The 19,642-nt window shown below is 35.7% G+C and overlaps 1 protein-coding gene across 1 annotated transcript in view; it reads left to right on the top strand.

The window, feature by feature from the left end:
• Nucleotides 1-19,642, top strand: part of LOC121379515 (katanin-interacting protein-like) — a 44,868-nt gene that overhangs the window by 13,454 nt on the left and 11,772 nt on the right. Inside the window, exons 4-17 of the mRNA XM_041508159.1 lie at nucleotides 3,112-3,219; nucleotides 3,850-3,881; nucleotides 3,914-4,080; nucleotides 5,433-5,488; nucleotides 5,998-6,073; nucleotides 8,824-8,867; nucleotides 9,883-10,032; nucleotides 10,786-10,873; nucleotides 12,138-12,282; nucleotides 14,211-14,408; nucleotides 14,916-15,053; nucleotides 16,851-16,982; nucleotides 18,134-18,248; nucleotides 19,015-19,192. Of these exons, the coding sequence (XP_041364093.1) occupies nucleotides 3,112-3,219; nucleotides 3,850-3,881; nucleotides 3,914-4,080; nucleotides 5,433-5,488; nucleotides 5,998-6,073; nucleotides 8,824-8,867; nucleotides 9,883-10,032; nucleotides 10,786-10,873; nucleotides 12,138-12,282; nucleotides 14,211-14,408; nucleotides 14,916-15,053; nucleotides 16,851-16,982; nucleotides 18,134-18,248; nucleotides 19,015-19,192 (1,627 nt within the window). The remainder of the gene's footprint in view (nucleotides 1-3,111; nucleotides 3,220-3,849; nucleotides 3,882-3,913; nucleotides 4,081-5,432; nucleotides 5,489-5,997; nucleotides 6,074-8,823; nucleotides 8,868-9,882; nucleotides 10,033-10,785; nucleotides 10,874-12,137; nucleotides 12,283-14,210; nucleotides 14,409-14,915; nucleotides 15,054-16,850; nucleotides 16,983-18,133; nucleotides 18,249-19,014; nucleotides 19,193-19,642) is intronic.

Genomic DNA, 19,642 nt, shown 5'->3' with positions numbered 1-19,642 from the left:
ACATACAGAGGGACGAGACGTAGCCCAGTGGTAACATGCTCGCCTGGTGCGCTGTCAGTCTAGGATCCATGCCCATTGGGCTATTTCTCAATGTTCCAGCCAGTGCACCATGACTGGTATATCCACAGGCCATGGTATGTGCTATCCTGTCTGTGGGATGGTGCATATAAAAGATCCCATGCTACTCAACCCTTGCAAATAAGAAAATATCCACGGAAAAATAAACATGTCATTAAAAAAACTACCTGAAAATAGTCCCACGGTAAAAAGTTGCCATGGAGAATTAAAATCTCCACGGCATTGCTGATTGCTGTGAGCAATTGCAGGACTTGCTACTAATGGAAAAATGAAGTGGGTTTCCTCTCTAAGACTGTATGTCAAAATTGCCAAATGTTTGATATCCAATATAGATGATGATTAATAAATCAGTGTGCTCTAGTGGTGTTTCTTGGTGCCTGATTTTGACAGAGCTCTCTTAAGCTTCCTTAAAGTTAAACAACATTGCATTGTCCGTGCAAGTCTGTTTGCATTGCACTGCGAGGTTACAAACTTGTGAGAGTTTATTCAATTAGGTCTTTGGTCAAGAGTTAGAGAAGAAACCTGCTGCCACCACATAGGCTACTCATAGGTAAAAGAGCTCCAAGCACATATGTCCAGGGCACAAACTGTTACAGGTACATTTGCACCATAATATATTCTTTAGATTTCCTGGCAAGCGGTCAAAGTGTGCTTCTATAGGTAAGGTATACGAAAGGAGAGAGATTGAAAAAAAAGAGAAGCATTGAATCTTTAATCTGTGGTTTATCATACATGCACCCTATTATATATACACAGGCTTTTGTGTGTTATTCAACTCTCGAGACTGGGGTCAACTTTCTTTTTGCCACTAATGCCAGCACATTACTCTGATACAATGACAGCGTATTCCATACAATTACTGTTACACTGCACATGTGCATACCCTGGGCTGTAGTTACAGACATGCTGGTTGTAACTTTCATTCATTTCGTTTAGTATCACTCTTTTAATAGCTGCTGTAATGTGTTGTTTGCATGTCATTACACACACAGGCAGCACTCGGCTGTTTGTTTACACTGCACTTCCATGGTGATCTGTTTTGGGGTCAGATGGGAAAATCAATACAAGAGCAGTAAAACATTTTGTTCTTTTTTCCGTTCGGAAGTGGAACTTACTTTTGTGTCTGTGAAGACAGTGGAAGCTGGAATTACTGGTGCAGAGTCAGATGATGCATTCTTAAATATCATTATGGTCATGGCATAGCTTGTGGTGGTTGTTACGCATGGCTGCATTCATTCATTATTAAAGCATGGAATACTGGAGACTTGATGTGATCTATTTTCATACACAACACCTGAATGGTTGTTTTGTTCCTGTTCCTAAACATCTTCCAGGTGTTTTGTTTTGTTTACCTTGACCTGGCCAGAGGAAGTCTATGAGTTGAAATGGATTTATGGGATAAGTTAACTATTGTTTTGAAATTGAATTCATTAATATGGTGCTATACTTTGCAAGTGGTCTTGCTGGATAGCCCGATTTACTTTGAAGGAAGATATATCTGATACCAGTATTTGACAGTTGAATGCTTAGTGGTGCAACCTAAGGTAAACAATACATATTTATTTTCATCCCACTTACATGGAATGTTAATTTTTGCATTGGTCATATTAAACATGAATTGGTCATATTAAACTGATATATTTTACTATCTGTACATGGCTGGGCTCACTGTAGCTTTTGTTTTAAATTTAAGACATTTTGGCTAAAAAGTTCAAACTTTTTTTAGCCAAACTAAAAATGTTTTAGCCACAATGATCGCAACAAATACTGAATACTATTATTTAAAGTGTGCTTATAAAAGGAAGTTAAAGGTACAAATATTATTTACCAGGCTTCAAAAAAACACATGGAATTATTTGGGGGTGTCACAGAAAGTCTGTGCAAAGAACATTTGTTGAATGTTGTTTTTGGTCCCCTTACTTTTCCCCACAACCTTTTTTATTTTTAATTAGCAGCTTACTGTTACATAAGACCTCGACTGGTACATCAAAGGCCGTGGTATGTGCTATCCTGTCTGTGGGATGGTGCATATAAAAGTTCCCTTGCTGCTAATCAAAAAGAGTAGCCCATGAAGTGGCGACATCAGGTTTCCTCCCTCAGTATCTGTGTGGTCCATATGGCGTCAACCATATGGTTGACGACCATACAGATATAACCGTAAATAAAATGTGTTGAGTGCATCATTAAATAAACCATTTCCTTCCTTCCATAGGCCTAACATATTACGTATTTTGAAGGATATTAATTTTTAACAACTTAAAGTCCTTCCCACTATGGAATTTATTATAGGTTATTTATTTCTGAGCCAATTGTTTTCTAAATGGCACATATCAGTCTGGTCAGAAGTCAAATCATAGTGCTGTTAGTAACCTGTTGATTGGTGAAAATTTCAGACGGATGGATGACTACTGGTAGTACCCAGTAAATGTGCTTTGTGTTATTGAGTGGCAATTCAAATTTGTGTTGGTTAGTTGTTGTAGCCGCACTCGCAGTACCAGGACAAACAGTCTGATTATCACATGACAGATAGGTGCATTCAGTTCCGTGTTTCATTTATGGATTAGTTACTCCAGGTCTTTTAAGGTTTGGCAGTAATGACTGTACTTTATGTAAATTGTACATTTTATTGTTGTTGTTTTTTGTTACCAGTTGTTAGTTTTATTTAAAACATGTCATCTTGTTGACATTCAGCAACTTCAAACAAAATATGTTTGGAATTAAACCCAAGGCACCATACCGCCAATTCATTATAACGCTAAAATTACATTGGTACATTAGTGGGCGTTAAATCAAGGTTATACTCTAGTTAACCCTTATTCCTTTTTCATTTCAGCCAAAAAGCGATTTTAATGCACAGTTTTCAATAATTTGTATAAAACTAAATTTGCCTTTATTGGAAATGAAAATATATGTCATGTCATTTTCTGGTATTTGACTACAACTTGGCAAACAAAGATTTGTGTTGTCTGGTTTTAACTATACTTTATTCTAACGTTAGCTTTTAAGTAAATATTTTCTCTCTTACTCTTACAGATAATTTTAAAATGCCAGAGAAAGAGAGGGTTCAAAGACTCCAAGGAAAGCAAATCGCTTGGCTGCCCGTCTGCATGCAGGAACCTCAGAAACTGATACCTCCAAGAGGTAAATATCTTCTATAGCACAGAATCATATCAGTTGTTATTTTATTTAAGAACCTGTACAAGTTTAGTAAAAATACTTGGGAGAATGTTAATGAAAGCACTGACAAGCCTTACTTATTTTATTAATCTCGTACCAGTCTAACCAAACGAGACAATGGGCTGAATTTACGGAGCCTGGTTTTTAAAAAAAGCAGGTTTTTAAGTATTGTAAATGTTTGTAGTCACACGTGTCTTAGACATAAACAGGCTTTGTGAATCTGTCCATTTGAGGACAGGCAGTGTATCCATAAAAGAGAAAACACCTCAATTTTTTCTAGTTTTGTCTGCATAGATTTACAGATCAAGTTTGACTTTCACTAGAGTTGTTCGCCCTTGGTGGACTCTTGTTTTCCTCCAGTCCCAAAAAGTCTTCAACGACAAGTAGTACATCAAAGGCCATGGTATGTACTGTCCTGTCTGGGAAAGTGCATATAAAAGATACCTTTTTGTTAGTAGTTTTTGTGGCAGTGGGCTTCCTCTCCTTGATCAAGATTCAAAATAACCACATGTATGTTAACACTCCAAATAGCTGGAGTTTAAAATGTTTTGAGGTGTCATTAATAAACAAATATTCCTTTCCTTGCTGTTTTAGCTCAGAGATTAAGACTTCAGTGTCCCAAGAAAAGACCCCCATGAAGTCTCCAAGGATGCCGACCAATCAAACACCTGTCAAGTCAAACCGTGAGAAAGCTGATACAGCCGTGAGCAGCTCGCCATCATTAGCCAGAAACTCGCCATCGCTCGCCAGAGACTCGCCTCTTCACGACAATCAGGAGCAAGATGACAAGTCCATGATGCAAAAGCTGAAAGATATGAAACAAAAGTAAGAGTTGAACATTATTTTAACGTAATTAGCCCGTTTTATGAAGCATTCTTAGCGCTAAGATCACCTTAAGTGCATACCTACCTTATACACTTACGGTGATCTTAGAGCTAAGAATTGCTTCGAAAAAATGGGGCCCTGCTGATTGTTTTTCTGCATTCATTATGTTGATGTTTTACACACATTATTTCTGTATTCAGGCCTCTGACGGGCGACACGTAGCCCAGTGGTAAAGGGCTTGCTTGATGCGTGATTGTTTTGGGATCAATCCCGTCAGTGGGCCCATTGGGCTATTTCTCGCTCCAGCCACTGCACCACGACTGGTACATCAAATGCTGTGGTATGTGCTATCCTGTCTATGGGATGGTGCATATAAAGGATCCCTTGCTGCTAATTGAAAAGAGTAGCCCATGAAGTGGCGACAGTGGGTTTCCTCTCTCAATATCTGTGGTCTTTATCCATATGTCCAACGCAATATAACCGTAAATAAAATGTGTTGAGTGAATCGTTAAATAACCCATTTCCTTCCTTCAGGCCTTTGAGAATTGAAAATCCGTGTAACTCATTCATGGGTTATGCAAAAAACATTTCAGGTAACCCATTTCATTTAGCACATGACCCATATTCTAAATTTAACGTGTAAATAAAAAGTGAGCTACACAGAACTACACATGCATGGGAAATGTGCAGTGTTTGAATGAAATGATCGTTCACACAATTTTCAGAGGCCTGTTATATTAAAGTCTTACTGAAATGTGTTTTCTCAATTAATCATGTTTATTTGAACTTTATTTAAGGTAGTATGTGCTTTTGAAGCTATTTATCATTTAAAGGGACATTCCTGAGTTTGCTGCAATTTTTTAAGATGTTATCGACTAACAGACTTTTTAACGATTGTAATTACATAACAAATATATTTTTCTGCATAAAATATTAGTGACTGTATATTAAACATGTTTCTGATCGTTCTAATATTTGTACTAGGTTAAATTTATTTTATTTCCTAAAAATGTTTTAAAAATTTACGTACGAAATTATTTGAAGACAAAATCCAATTCATACAAATATTGAGATGACCAGAAACACATTGAATATACAGACACTGATATTTTAAACAAGAAAATATATTTAATATGTAAGTTTAATCGTAGAAATATTTTATTAGTCAGAAATATCTTACAATGCAGCAATCTCAGGAATGTCCTTTTAAATGAGTTTTATCTCTGTGTTAAAATGTTGCCGCAGACTTAATGTTCATTTTATAGAAAACAAAATAAAAAATATTAGATTTTTATATTTTATATTGATTTCAATGATAAAAATAACAGTAAATGATATTTATTTTATTGCAGAGAACCTCAAAGAAAGAAAGATATTCCAACATGGCTGAAATCAGTTGAAATCTCAGGTAATAAACATAATATAGATCTGTTCTGAAAAACATTCTGCTTGGCATAAAGTATTTTATTCTTAGTTTACAGTGGTATGTTCTAGATAGATGAGCGAGCATATTGTAATTTGTAGTTAATTCTTGTTCTTTTTTTCTTTTCTTTGTTTGGGGCGGAGTTGTTATACACATACACAAAAAGATGTACTGTCTATAAAATAAATAAATAACTAAAAGACTGAATCAAATTTACACCATTTAAAAAAAAGAAAAAAAGAAAATTACTATACAATCATACAAAAATAAATGAATTGTTAATTAATATCTAAATGTAAATAACTGACTTAATACCAGCTTGTTTGGAAAATAATGATTAAAAAAAAAGAAGAAGATTTTTTATAGTTTATAATTAAATTGATTAATTAAATCATCAAGTGTATATATTATGTAACATATTGACTGGCTTTATCATCAAGTGTATATAACATTTTGACTGGCTTGTTTGTTGTTGTTTTTTTGTTTTCATACAGACAATATTTCACAGTCCAGAAGTGTTGTGTCATCATCACCAGACTCTAGCCGTACTGACAGCCGTGGCAAGAGCAGGCAAGATGATCTTGACCTTGCTAATATGGTAGTTGAGGAGCTGGAAGCATGGCCTCAGGCTGGGTAGATTGTCTGTTTAACCTAGAGTGGTGTGATGTCTTAGATTGAATTCCCCAACTCACGTACCCTGCACTCCCCTCCATAGAGTGCCTTCTTGTGGCAGGCATCCTGCTGAAATGTTGCTTTATGTCTTGCAGTAGCCACTGTTATTCGTTAATATAATATGTTTCTTAGAATCAACCATCTTTCGTGTACACCATATTTAATACATTGAATGGTTAAAGACGGCCCAACATAAATCAGATCTAGGTCTCAGTTTTAAAGTGAATCCTCCCAAATTAACTGCCCAGTTTCTCTTTCAAATATGTTGTTGGTAGGTTTTGTTATGGGGTTTTTTAGGGGTTTTTGTTTACACAATTATACAATGTGATGTATTTTCATTAAAAGAATAAAGACCAAACTCAAAAATATTTTAATAATAATCATAATCGATTCTCATACAAAAAAGAAAAGAAAAGAGAAACAGCTAAAAATATTTTGTTTGATATTGAAGTTTAAATTTCCAAAGTTTATGCCATGGACTTCATCAGGGCTTCTAGATTATGGTAGCCCCACTCCCATGGCTAGTGATATTCAATGTTGGGCTAGTAAATAACTACTATTGTCATGCCCAACTTTTAGTGAATTTTTTAGTCAAATGTTGCAGTTAAGTCTGTTTTGTAGATATGAATATCCTGACCCCACCCTCAATGTTATTGTTTTTAAGCTCTATCTCCCTCTTTAGGTAACATCCAATTATTACTATTATTTTGTAAAATTGTACTAACTTAAAGTAAAGTAGGGCTAGTCAATTTTTAATTGTGGCTTGTAAATTTTTAAAATCACTGATCCCATGTTCCAATGATTGATTATAAAAAACAGTTGATCAGTTCGGCTCTACTGATGTGATGATTGAATATAAAAAATCTGTTGGTGATTGTCGCGGAAAATGTTATCTGTAAATGTTTTTACAGTTTACGTGATTGAATTGCTGTAATACACTATATGCAGATACTGAATAGGTATAAAAGGTAAATAAAGTATTTATACGGTCTCTCCTGGTTAACGTGACAATATTTAAAGTTTGTTTTGTTTAACAACACCACTAGAGCACATTGATTTATTAATCATCAGCTAGTTTTGACATGTAGTCTTAGAGAGGAAGCCTGCTATACTTTTCCGTTAGTAGCAAGGGATCTTTTATATGCACCATCCCACAGTCAGGATAGCATGTACTGTAATGGCCTTTGATATACCAGTTGTGGTGCACTGGTTAGAACAAGAAATGGGGCCCACCGACACTGGGATACGTCCCACTATCTACTTGACAATAGGTATATGGTTCTAATAATACAAATCCTTATTAAGTTCATGTAATTCTAACTGACTGTATAATCGAAAGTCAATTGGTTGGTGCAAACTGATTGTAACCAATGGATGATGATGAAATTCCCACCGATTCCCAACACTAGTAACAACCTGGGGCCTAATTCACAAAGGTCATTTAGGCTCTGCTAGACAACAAAGCATCCTCTTTGTAAGTCTTTTAGCATTGCACTACGAGATCGCAAAGTTGCGACAGTTTAGTAAATTAGGCCCCTGGTACATAAAGCAGTCAAACCTTTGTTATTTAGACGTTACTACAAATATATTTATTGCTTGACTCCTTTGAAATTATTTTGTAATAGGCCATTATAGCATAATAATCTTACAATCTCATTATTCTTGGAGTGTGACCAACAGTCAAGTTCTTGGGGTGAGCTTTATCTCTGAACTTTAACATAACAAGACATTTAAAAGTGTGATCTAAAATTTCTAATGACTTAAGATTTGAAAAACATATATGCATTTTTTGGTGTTATATCAAAGGTAAGAATTAATTAATGACAGTGCCCCCACCCCCACCAACCCATGAAAACACATCACCACCATTAACATTTTGTTGTTTGATGTTAGTGCATAATTAACCGAGTTTCACGAAATGTGTCATGGTCACAGGATTGGTTTGAATTGCATGCTTCCAGCTCACTGTAATATGTTACTAACCATAATGTTTGTCATCAAAGGGCTTTTCATGGATTTGTGTTCTTTTTGTATATCAGGTGGATACAGTTACGTTCAGTCAAGTATATTACATTAAATTTTATCTTTTTAAAACTGTTATTTTCTCTATTAACCCAATTACTTACAAAAATTTATTACGTTCACATTTGTGTGTCACATTTTTCTCGTTTTATTTTGTTTTAAAACTACAATTTATGCAAAATAATATTTTGACTGTTAATAATGTTTCCATGTTGCTGAGCATTGAATACATCATAATCATAATAAAGGAGAAACTGTGCTGATAGCCTTCAGATAAAACTTGGTTTAAGCTAAACAAATTAATTTAAAATGTGTAGCAAAATTGAGTTTGTCAGAGCCATATCTGGGGAAAAAGCTAAAAAAAAAAAAAAAATTGTAGTTTTTTAAAGTTAAGCTTTCAGTTGGATTAATTTAAAAAAAAATTTAAGCCAAATTCTACTTTATTTTATATTTAGTGTTTGAATAAGTTGAAGTTTTTTTAGCTCTAGATAACATGTTTTATAGTTGAATGAATATTCTTGACTCTTTATAAACATATTAGAAATTTATATCTATTTGTAGTACTTGATATTTATTAAAGTAATGTAAATATTACAGAATGTTTTGACTTTATTTTTTATTTTTAGAATGAATAATGATCTACTTGAACCAAGTCCAAGATCTGATATGGGTAATGTTTATTAAATTGTCTTTTTCTAAATGTTGAAGTTATATCAAATTTACCTACCATATATTTTGACCTTTTAGTTGACCATTACTGAAAGTTGAGTCCCTAATTTCAAGCCTTGAAAAGATTTTTTTTATTAGCCCATTTAGAAGCTGACCCATTGAAAATGGTGTATAAAAATTAATTAAAACTACTTCTTGTTTTCAAAAATGAGCATCTTGATTGGCTGTGTGAAATTTTTTCTACCCAAACTGATTTAATGCAAAAAAAGAAAAGATAAAGAAAAAGTGAAGTTACTGTAGTAAAAATAACATTTGAGCATAGATGTTGGACACAGTTCAACAAGAAATACTCACACTGTTATTTCTAAAAAATACTAATAGTTTTTATATAATTTACTGATCCCCTCCTCCAATGACCAGATATTAAATACTATTTGGATTAAAATATTCGTCTTAAAGCAAAGATATACAGTTAAAATAAAAGTGATTATTAAATTAATTTCTCTTGTAACCATTTCAAAAGTTCATTTATTATGAATATATTCTTTCCATTTTAGTTTAATGTTTATGCATGTTAAGAGTTTTAAATAGCGCTAAGCACTATTAGTAAAACATGTTTGTAAAAGCCATCTTGGCGAATTGAAAAAAAAGTAGTATTTAAATGTAGGTTGACTTCAGTTAATTTTCTTAAACAGCCATTGGATAGAACACTGAGTGAGGTTTGTGGTATCATACAGCAATATCCTAAGTATGTTGGAGATTGATTGAGACATCCGATTGGCTGCTCCATAGCCATGACCTAGAGACTAAAGCCAAACTGTCCAATGAAATTAATATAACTGAAACTGATTACTGTCTATGACATATAAGATGACTGTAAGTTTATACATATATGTTTAGCCTTTCTCTCATTACATATGTTTTGAAACAACTTGATGATATCTAATGGCCAGTCATGTGGCTTTCTCTATATCTGGAAAACATATGTCAATTGTTAGATTTATTTTTTCTCACAGGAGAAGAGTTGGATGAGATAACTCCAATGCAGAAGATTCAGAAGAAGCGCTCACAGTGGAAGAAGACTCACGAGAATCTCGAAGAAGAGTGGGGTGGTCTGAACTACTTCAACAAACAGCAGAAGGGCAGGTTGTCTGTCGACATGGAAGGTTAGCGTCACTACTTTTCTCAAACTTTTCTTTTCTCACTACTGTCCTGAGTTTGCTGTCATTGTAAAACATTTCTGTCTAACAAAGAAAGAAAGAAAGAAAGAAATGTTTTATTTAACGACACACTCAACACATTTTATTTACAGTTATATGACGTCAGTTCTGTCTGATGGGGCCATTTTAACAAGTAAAATTTGACATGAATTTTTTTTTTCTTGTTTAGAGTACCACCGTCTGTATATTCGGTGTGTTTCTAGTTGTTCTAATGTTTGTAGTAACTCAAACTTCATTTTACTTCCAAATGTATATTTTGTTTTGTACGTACAAAATTATTAGGAGGTAAAATCTCTGCTTCTAGAAATATTGAGGCGATGAAAAACACTTTGTATATACAAATACTGATATTCTTAACATGAAAATGCATTTCATATTATGTAATTTTAGTCATTAGAAATGGAATGATTGTTAGAAATATGTTACAGTATCAGCAAACTCAGTAGTTTGAAATGCGCTATGGTGTTGTGAAAATATTCAGTTTCTTTTTTTCCATTCTTTACAGATAGCATTTGTTTTGAGCTGCCAAAAAAAATATAGACTACCAGAAACACACTTTATCTTCCAAAATTGATATTCTAAACCAAATATAGTATATATTTTTATCTATTAAAACAACTTTAGTATGCAGAAATATATTTCAGTAATTTAGAACTCAGACCAGTGATTTTAATGCAGGAAACCCTGTTAATATTGCAGATTGCGACTTTGATGAATATCTTAAAGACATGGAGACACCAGTGGATCCATCAGAGCCTGATGTAAAAGATGATCGTTGGACTGATGAGTGAGTAACATACACAGTCTTTTTTTTTTTTACCTTCATTCTTGTGCATCGGCCTCAGTGGCGCAGTGGTTAAGCCATCGGACTACAGGCTGGTAGGTACAGGGTTCGCAGCCCGGTACAGGCTCCAACCCAGAGCGAGTTCTTAAGGGCTCATTGGGTAGGTTTAAGACCATCACACCCTCTTCTCTCTCACTAACCACTAACATCTAACTCACTGGCCTGGACAAACAACCCAGATAGCTGAGGTGTATGCCCAGGACAGCGTGCTTGAACCTAAATTGGATATAAGCACGAAAATAAGTTGAAATGAAAATCATTCTTGTGCTTATATCCAATTAACACTATCATGCACACTATCATAGACTCACATTTCATCTCTCAAGTCAGTGGGTAAATGTTAAGTTGTTAATTGGTGTATTGGTCTAACACCTGCCATTGTGCAATTAAAACTCACTCTGGGTGGGAGCAAATACAGGGATGTGAACCCAGTATCTACCAGCATTAATCACTACACCACCAAGGCTGGTAATAACACAGTTTAGAAATATATTGTATTTGCCGAAAGGCATGTGGTTCAAAATATCTTCGTACTTTCTAATAATTTCACAATGGGACAAAAATGGAAACTTGTGAATATGCTATGTCTACTTATAACACCAATGTAGATTTATTCTTATATAAGTACTAGAGTCTGACTTATGATTAACTTGAACTTTTTCAACCAGTCTGTTTAGTCTGTCTGTCTATGTTTGTTTGTCTCTCTGTCTGTTGACCGGCCTCGGTGGTGGTAGGCCATCGGTCTACAGGCTGGTAGGTACTGGGTTCGGATCCCAGTCAAGGCATGGAATTTTTAATCCAGATACCGACTCCAAACCCTGAGTGAGTGCTCCGCAAGGCTCAATGGGTAGGTGTAAACCACTTGCACCGACCAGTGATCCATAACTGGTTCAACAAAGGCCATGGTTTGTGCTATCCTGCCTGTGGGAAGCGCAAATAAAAGATCCCTTGCTGCTAATCGGAAGAGTAGCCCATGTAATGGCGACAGCGGGTTTCCTCTCAAAATCTGTGTGGTCCATAACCATATGTCTGACGCCATATAACTGTAAATAAAATGTGTAGAGTGCATCGTTAAATAAAACATTTCTTTCTTTCTTTTTCTCTGTCTGTTGGTTCCTCATATAAATAGGAATCACAATTAGGAACTTGTTTTGTAAATGGGTGTGTCGCCTGTCCCATATATTGTTCAAATCGTGAATGTTTTCAGTGATGATGAGTTTGTGATACCGGAGCTGCCCAGTGGTAAGGAGTTAGTAATCAACATCGTGACGACGTGGGGAGACCGTCACTACGTCGGCCTCACAGGAGTCGATATCTTCTCCAGCTCCGGAGAGGCCGTTCCCGTCAAAAAGGTTAGAGTTTAATTTAATGTTGTTGTTTTAAAAAAAAAATATTGGTGTAGTCATAGAGGATACTCCCCTCGTGTCTTGTGATATCATAATTTATCTTACGAGTTGATAAAAGTATGAAATCCGAGGCTTGCTGAGGATTTTTTTTACTTTTGTCAACGAGTGCTGATAAATTATGTTATCACAAGACACGAGGGGGATATTCTTTTTATCGTCCATTATCATTCTTTTCATTAGCGACAATTGTAAACAATGTCAGTAATGTGGGTTGAATGTCACTATGTTGGGCAGCAGTAGACTCGTCAACTAGCAGAACGACAGTGGCATGATGTCACTACTGATATGTTTAGCGCTGAAACATACACAGTGACGTAACAAAAGCAGGAGATATCGCAAATTATAGTGCCAGCAATATCTCCTACAAAAGCCTTTAATGGATGATAAATACATGTACATGGTGATAGGTTTTCTGTTTTAGCACACTGGATAACAGTTCCATTGATTCAAAATCAGTTCAAGTTTTTAATAATGTTGATATTGTCAAATAAATTGGGGCCTAATTTAGAAAGTCCTCCTAGAGCCCTCCTTAAGCAATAACACACAGTCTTTACAAGTCTTTTTGCATTGCACTACAAGATCACAAAGTTGTGAAAGTTTAGTGAATTAAAGTAAAGTTTGTTTTATTTAACGACGCCACTAGAGCACATTGATTTTTTTATCTTATCATCGGCTATTGGACGTCAAACATATGGTCATTCTGACACTTTTTTTTAGAGGAAATCCGCTGTCACCACATAGGCTACTCTTTTACGACAGGCAGCAAGGGATCTTTTATTTGCGCTTCCCACAGGCAGGATAGCACAAACCATGGCCTTTGTTGAACCAGTTATGGATCACTGATTGGTGTAAGTGGTTTACACTTACCCATTGAGCCTTGCGGAGCACTCACTCAGGGTTTGGAGTCGGTATCTGGATTAAAAATCCCATGCCTCGACTGGGATCCGAACCCAGTACCTACCAGCCTGTAGACCAATGGCCTAACCACGACAACACTGAGGCCGGTCCATTTAGTGAATTAGGTCTGGTATAAGCAGATGATTTAATAGGATCTATTTCTAAATGTACTTACAGAAATTGACTTACTACACATATGGTTAAAAATATGTTGATCTAATATTAACAAGTTATGCCCCACTAGAATGTTAAGTGGGATATAATACTTCAACAGCAGATGACTTGACCATTACAACCTTACTGCAGTGTCAGTCAAACTAGTTCTGTGATAAAAATAAAAATCGATTATGGGCAATAAATAGGATATTAAACTCACTACCATTTCATATTATGTTTAAGTCCAATGTGAAATAATTTTCATTGTCCCTTGCTAAAGCTCGTGACAATTGAAAATTATTTCATGCAGGACATTTAATATCCTATAAATCCTAAGCAAGAAATTAAGCATTTATTAATGTTAAAATTTTATAAAGCAAAGCTCTGCACCAAAGAAAGAAAAAGAAAAAAAAAATCATGTTAAGACCATGCATACATCAGAACTGTCTTCCCTTACCAACAAGAACCGTCACTTCCATGCTGTCTATTTTGTCCTCCGAACTTCGTCAAATATACGTCCCAGAATGCAAGTTTCAAGCAGAAGTTCTGCACACAGTGTATTTAGAGGACTACGTATCTATCAGACCTCGTTGTGAAAACAAATTGAGGAGAGTGATTAATTGCTCCCCTAACTTATGGGGATCAGTTTCAGATGTTACCATATTGATACCATTATATAAAAGAGTATGTTAAAAATTACTCTCCTTGAACTAGTCTCAGGGGATTGATTGGGAGCGAGAGAGATATCTCCTCTTAAATGTCGAGGTCTGATCTATGCACACATGGTTGACCAATAGGTATTTTATGTTTATTTTCTGCAGATAATAGCAAAGCCTTTGGACATCAACGAGCTGCCAGAGTACAACAAGGATCCGCGAGTGGTATCGAACATCATAGACGGTGTGAACCGGACGCGCGACGATGTTCACATGTGGCTGGCCCCATTCACGCCCGGAGGCAACCACTACGTCTTCATGTCGTTTGACAAACCTCACAAGATAGCCATGATCAGGTTTTGGGTAGGGCACAGTTTCTTTTACGTGTTTAATCATTGTAGATATATATATAGTTTTCACATTTATGTGTAAGGCAGAAACAGGCTTTGTTAAATTCAGCATTGAAAGTTCAAAACTTTAGCAAAGTGTTTAGTCTTCAGCTACATGCTGTTTGAAATGGCAAGTCTTTATTAAAGTTTAATAAGCATAGGGCTTGTTCTGAATTGCCAAATCTTTTTCATCCAGTAGCCAAAGATTGATTTAATCAGTGCGATTTAATAGTGTTGTTTAACAACATAAACTTTGTTCTTGCTTGAGCTGTTAGTTCGTTAAGACAGTATCCAGACATTACTGTGGGAACAGTCAAGTAAGGGAGGTAACTCTAAGTTTGTCAATAAAATTAAAGTGGCAAATAAGTAGGAAATCTGTACATATTTTTGTCTCTTTTTTAGTTTTTGGAGGTCTTGATTTTTAAAAATGCTATTTATTAAAAAAAAGTTATTCATGTAATTATTTAATCTGTTGTGCTAGAATTACAACAAGTCTCGTATCCACTCATACCGCGGTGCCAAAGATGTGGTGGTCACTTTGGACGGCAAACAGATCTTCAAAGGAGAGATAGCCAGAGCCTGTGGAGGGATTGAAGGGGGAACAGAGGCTTTTGGAGATGTGAGTGCTTGTCTTAAAAATAGTTTTAATTTACGCCATCCATTTAAAAAATAAATTGTTTTCTGTACATTCTAGTAAAAGATGTATCCATCAGCTTAGGAACAGTTACAAATGTGGTACAGAATTGGCTATTAGCAGTACATACGTTTTTGTTTACACATCAGCACAGTGAACATTTTAATTGTTATTATGACAGTAATACATAAATAATAGATTATTTGGAAAAGTTAATATAGAAAAGCACCTGTTAGTAATCATAAAGATGAGTTAACTGAAGGAAGTAGTTTCTGTTTTCATACTGTAAAAAAGGATTAATTTTCCAACGTGTTTTTTTTGTGTGTGAATTCATACGTACCTTAGAGCATATTAACAACTTGGAACTTTCACAAATAACAAACATTGCCGTAAGCACACTCCAACCTGGAAAATAATACATACATATACATTTTGTGATGTCTTGAGCGCAAATGACATGACATTTATAAGCACCCACTTTGCCCCGGTTTACACTAAACTGAACTATACTGAACAAAAAAAGAAACTTCCGATTTGTACATATAGTATTTGTTGTGTTAAAGAATTCATTGTGTGATGAAATTATATAGGTAGTATTAGCCTTGAGCTGTATTATCAGGATTCATGAATTTTATCGATTATTTTTGCACTGTTAATCGTCGACAACATGAAAGTCAGTTTGCACATCATGCATGGTTCGACACGCATTTGCGCAATCGATTCCAAACTGCCACTGCTACTGCTGCTAACACACCTGGACATCATAATAACCGAATCAGTGGGCAAACTGTTTGTAATCGTCTGCGGGAGAATGGTTTACATGCACGACTTCCTTACGTCGGATGTGTTTTAACGCAACGTCATCGTCTAAATCGTCTTAATTGGCACGTGATGCTGGAATACCGTTCTTTTTTCGGATGAATCCAGATTTTCTTTACAACGTGGTGATGGCAGGGTACGCGTCTACCGTAGGAGAAATGAACGCTATGCTGACTGTTGTCTTCTTGAACGAGATCGTTTCGGGGGTGGGGGTTCTGTCATGGTCTGGGCAGCCATTGCCCATGGTTATCGTTCACCACTAGTCGTCATTGATGGCAATTTAAATGCTCAACGTTACCGCGATGACATTCTCGCTCATCACGTCATTCCTCTGTTCCATAACAACGCCAACATCTCGATTTTTCAGCATGATAATGCCACCTCTCATACAGCTAGAGACATTGTAAATTTTCTAAGGACAAATAACATTGATTTCATTGATGACTGGCCCGCTAAAAGTCCTGATCTCAACCCCATCGAGCATGTCTGGGATAGTCTGGACAGACGATTGAGGCATCGTCCCAACCCACCCGCTAACGTCAACGAACTTCGTGAAGCGCTCATTCAGGAATGGAACAATATTCCACAGGCAGAAATCAACACTTTAGTCAATTCTATGCGCCTGCAATGCACTGCAGTGGTCGATTCAAGAGGTGGTCATACCCGTTATTAAGTGTGTGTGTGTATGTTTTTTGTAACCCCTACCACACTTGGTCAAAATTTCTCCCAGTTTCTATTAACCTATGGCCATGATTTTTGCACCAAACGATGCATCATGGAACACTCTTTAAATGCATATATAACAATTATTCCCCCGGTTTGTTTTCATCAAGTTATGTTCAAGCAAAGTTAGCGGAAGTTTCTTATTTTGTTCAGTATATATCTTTCGGTTATTTGTTATTTTTACTTACAAGTCATTTAATAAATTATGTCCTGTGTGTGTAATGTATGTTTGTTTTTCAGACCATCTTGTTTACAATGGATGAAAACATCTTGGAGCTGGTGTCTAAAAATGATGAGGCGTTTGAAGGAGACCTCTTTAGCAGTGAAGAGGAAGACATTGAGAGACCCAGCACAGCCGACAATGACAGCGATGTTCGTAGCTTTAATAATTATACGTCAATGAATGAATTAATTAATGTTTAGCATGAATAATACATCGGCTATTGCATGACACCAACAAAACTTTTAATTGTTGTTTGTCTTTAATTCCTGTTTGCCTTGAAGTAAAAAAAAATAATAAAAGAAATAATTTAAAGTGTTTCGCAAAGCACAAAAATTAGCTATATTTATGTGAAATATTAACAAACATTGGTCAGTATGTAAATAAAACAACAAGTGATATTAACCAATAGTAAAGAATGTCATCTGCTCATGTAGCTTCAAATTATATTTTCTTGATTAGTTTTTCTTTACTAACCTCTAAATTTGATTATTATTTGGAGATCCACTGCACATATAAATACGATAAAAAAATATATTAAGAAAATATACTTTCAAACTCCATGAGCAGATGACATCCTGTTCTGTACTTGATTATTTTTATTTTATGACCAATTTTTGTGCAAATTACAAATAAAACTTAAACATTTTTGTTATTTTCGAAACATTTTCCTTTTATTTTTACATCAAGCCAGATTGGAATTATTGACAAAAAACGCTTTAAAAATGTGCAGGTTTGAGGTATAGCAAAACTGTGTGCTTGATTACTTCAGGCATCTGGGTAGGATGTATCCCAGTGGTAAAGCCTTCACTTGGCGCACACTCGGTCTGGGATCGATCCCCATCAGTGGTTATTTCTTGTTTCAGCCAGTGCACCACGACTGGTATATCAAAGGCTGTGGTATCTGCTATTCTGTCTGCGGGATGGTGAATATAAAAGATCCCTTGCTACTAACGGAAAAATATAGTGTTTCCTCTCTTAGACTATATGTCAATATTATCAAATATTTGATATCCAGTAGCTGATGTTTAATAAATCAGTGTGCTCTAGTGGTGTTGTTAAACAAAACAAACTTCATCTTCAGCCATGTTCACATGATACCGAAACAATTTTATATTTTTATTTTTATTTCTTGAAGGATGTCATTGTTTCAAGGGATGTGATTTTACAGCCATTTATTATTAATTTGTGTACAAGTACTTTTTATTGTATTGTTACATTTCGCATAAACATTACATACATCTGATTCAGCATTAACAGGCTTTAGTTGTTGTTTTTTTAACCTTGAAAAATTGTCTTGCAGGACCGACCCTTCACTAGAGCAGCTGGGGTTCCTCAGAAACCGGTTCCAGTCACGCCACGGCCTGGAACAAGTATCACAACATACGCTGGTGATGTTCTTGTTTACAAAGCAAGATGTAAGTTAAAATCACAGTACAGCCAGGATGCTATATAACCGTAATTAAAATATGTTGAGTGTGTTGTTAAATAAACATTCCTTCCTTCAGTATACCCAGACAGAGTAATTACAATATTCATAGTGGATGTTCTTGTTTATAAAGCAGTGAAACCCCATCAACGGACCCATTGGTTTTTTCCCATGCCAGTCCCATGACTGATACATCAAAGGTTGTGGTATGTTTGTTCCTGTGAGAACGTGTTTTCAAAAGATCCTTTAGTACTAATGGGAAAATGTTGCATGTTTTCCCTCTAGTCAGAATTACCAAATGTTTGACATCAAATAGCTGATGATTAATTAATCAGTGTACACAAGTGATGTTATTAAACAAACTGTTTTGGTTTTGTTTACTAGGCATGGGGTAAGTTACAACGATGAGGTACAAATGCTATGACATTTGCTGAAGCGATGTTTGTACATGAAACAAAATCATTTACAACCAGACCGTGACCTAGTACGAGTATTACAACATATGCAGGATATGTTGTAAAGAATATTTTAAGTGAGGTTAGCTAATGATAGATTATCGATTAAAAATGGAGAAGCAAATAAGATGGAAACAGCACTGAGTTTGCAGCAGTTTGACTGAAGAGTTAATATAAAGATCTGTACTTTCCTTGGAGAATTTCTCTCCTTTTAGAGTTGGTAAAAGATACATGTATTTTTTATTTTAATGTTAATGTATTTTATTTTCTTAATCACCAGTGTTGTGTGTATTTCCACAGCAATAGAGTTGAACTTCACTGCGACATGGGGAGATCTTCACTACCTTGGTTTGACAGGGCTTGAGATTGTAGGCAAGGATGGCGACGCACTACCGCTCAACATGAAAATGATCTCGGCCAAACCACGCGACCTGCACAGTTTACCTGGTCATGAGAAGGATGACAGAACACTTGACAAGTAAGTTAAAACAAAAATTACAGGGTTCTAGGTAGCTCATTAGTCGAGGACTTGCCTGAGCAGTGGTTTCTGCAGGATGTTTCTAGGCAGTGAGTGCAGTGTTGAACAAGGGCATCCACAGTACTCCAAAGTAAACTAGCATGCGTTATATAGCTGATAAATTTTTATACGCCCATTTTTGGTGGGTCATATTATGGTATGGTGTTGTCCTGATGTCTGTCTGTTAACTTTTTCTTGTCCGGACCATATCTTGCATACAGATGCATACAGGACCATCAAACTTCACATGTAGGAACAACTTGGGATGGCGGTGTGTTGCGTACTTTTCACGGTCTACTGCACATAACAGTAAATCCTTATCCAGATCATATCTTGCATACAGATGCATACAGACCATCAAGCTTCACATGTAGGAACAATTTTATGGTGGTTGGTCCAAATCAAACTGTT

The sequence above is a fragment of the Gigantopelta aegis genome, chromosome 8, assembly GCF_016097555.1.
Source record: "Gigantopelta aegis isolate Gae_Host chromosome 8, Gae_host_genome, whole genome shotgun sequence".
NCBI classification, from domain to species: Eukaryota; Metazoa; Mollusca; class Gastropoda; order Neomphalida; family Peltospiridae; genus Gigantopelta; species Gigantopelta aegis.
This window is presented reverse-complemented; position numbering and strand designations above follow the sequence as displayed.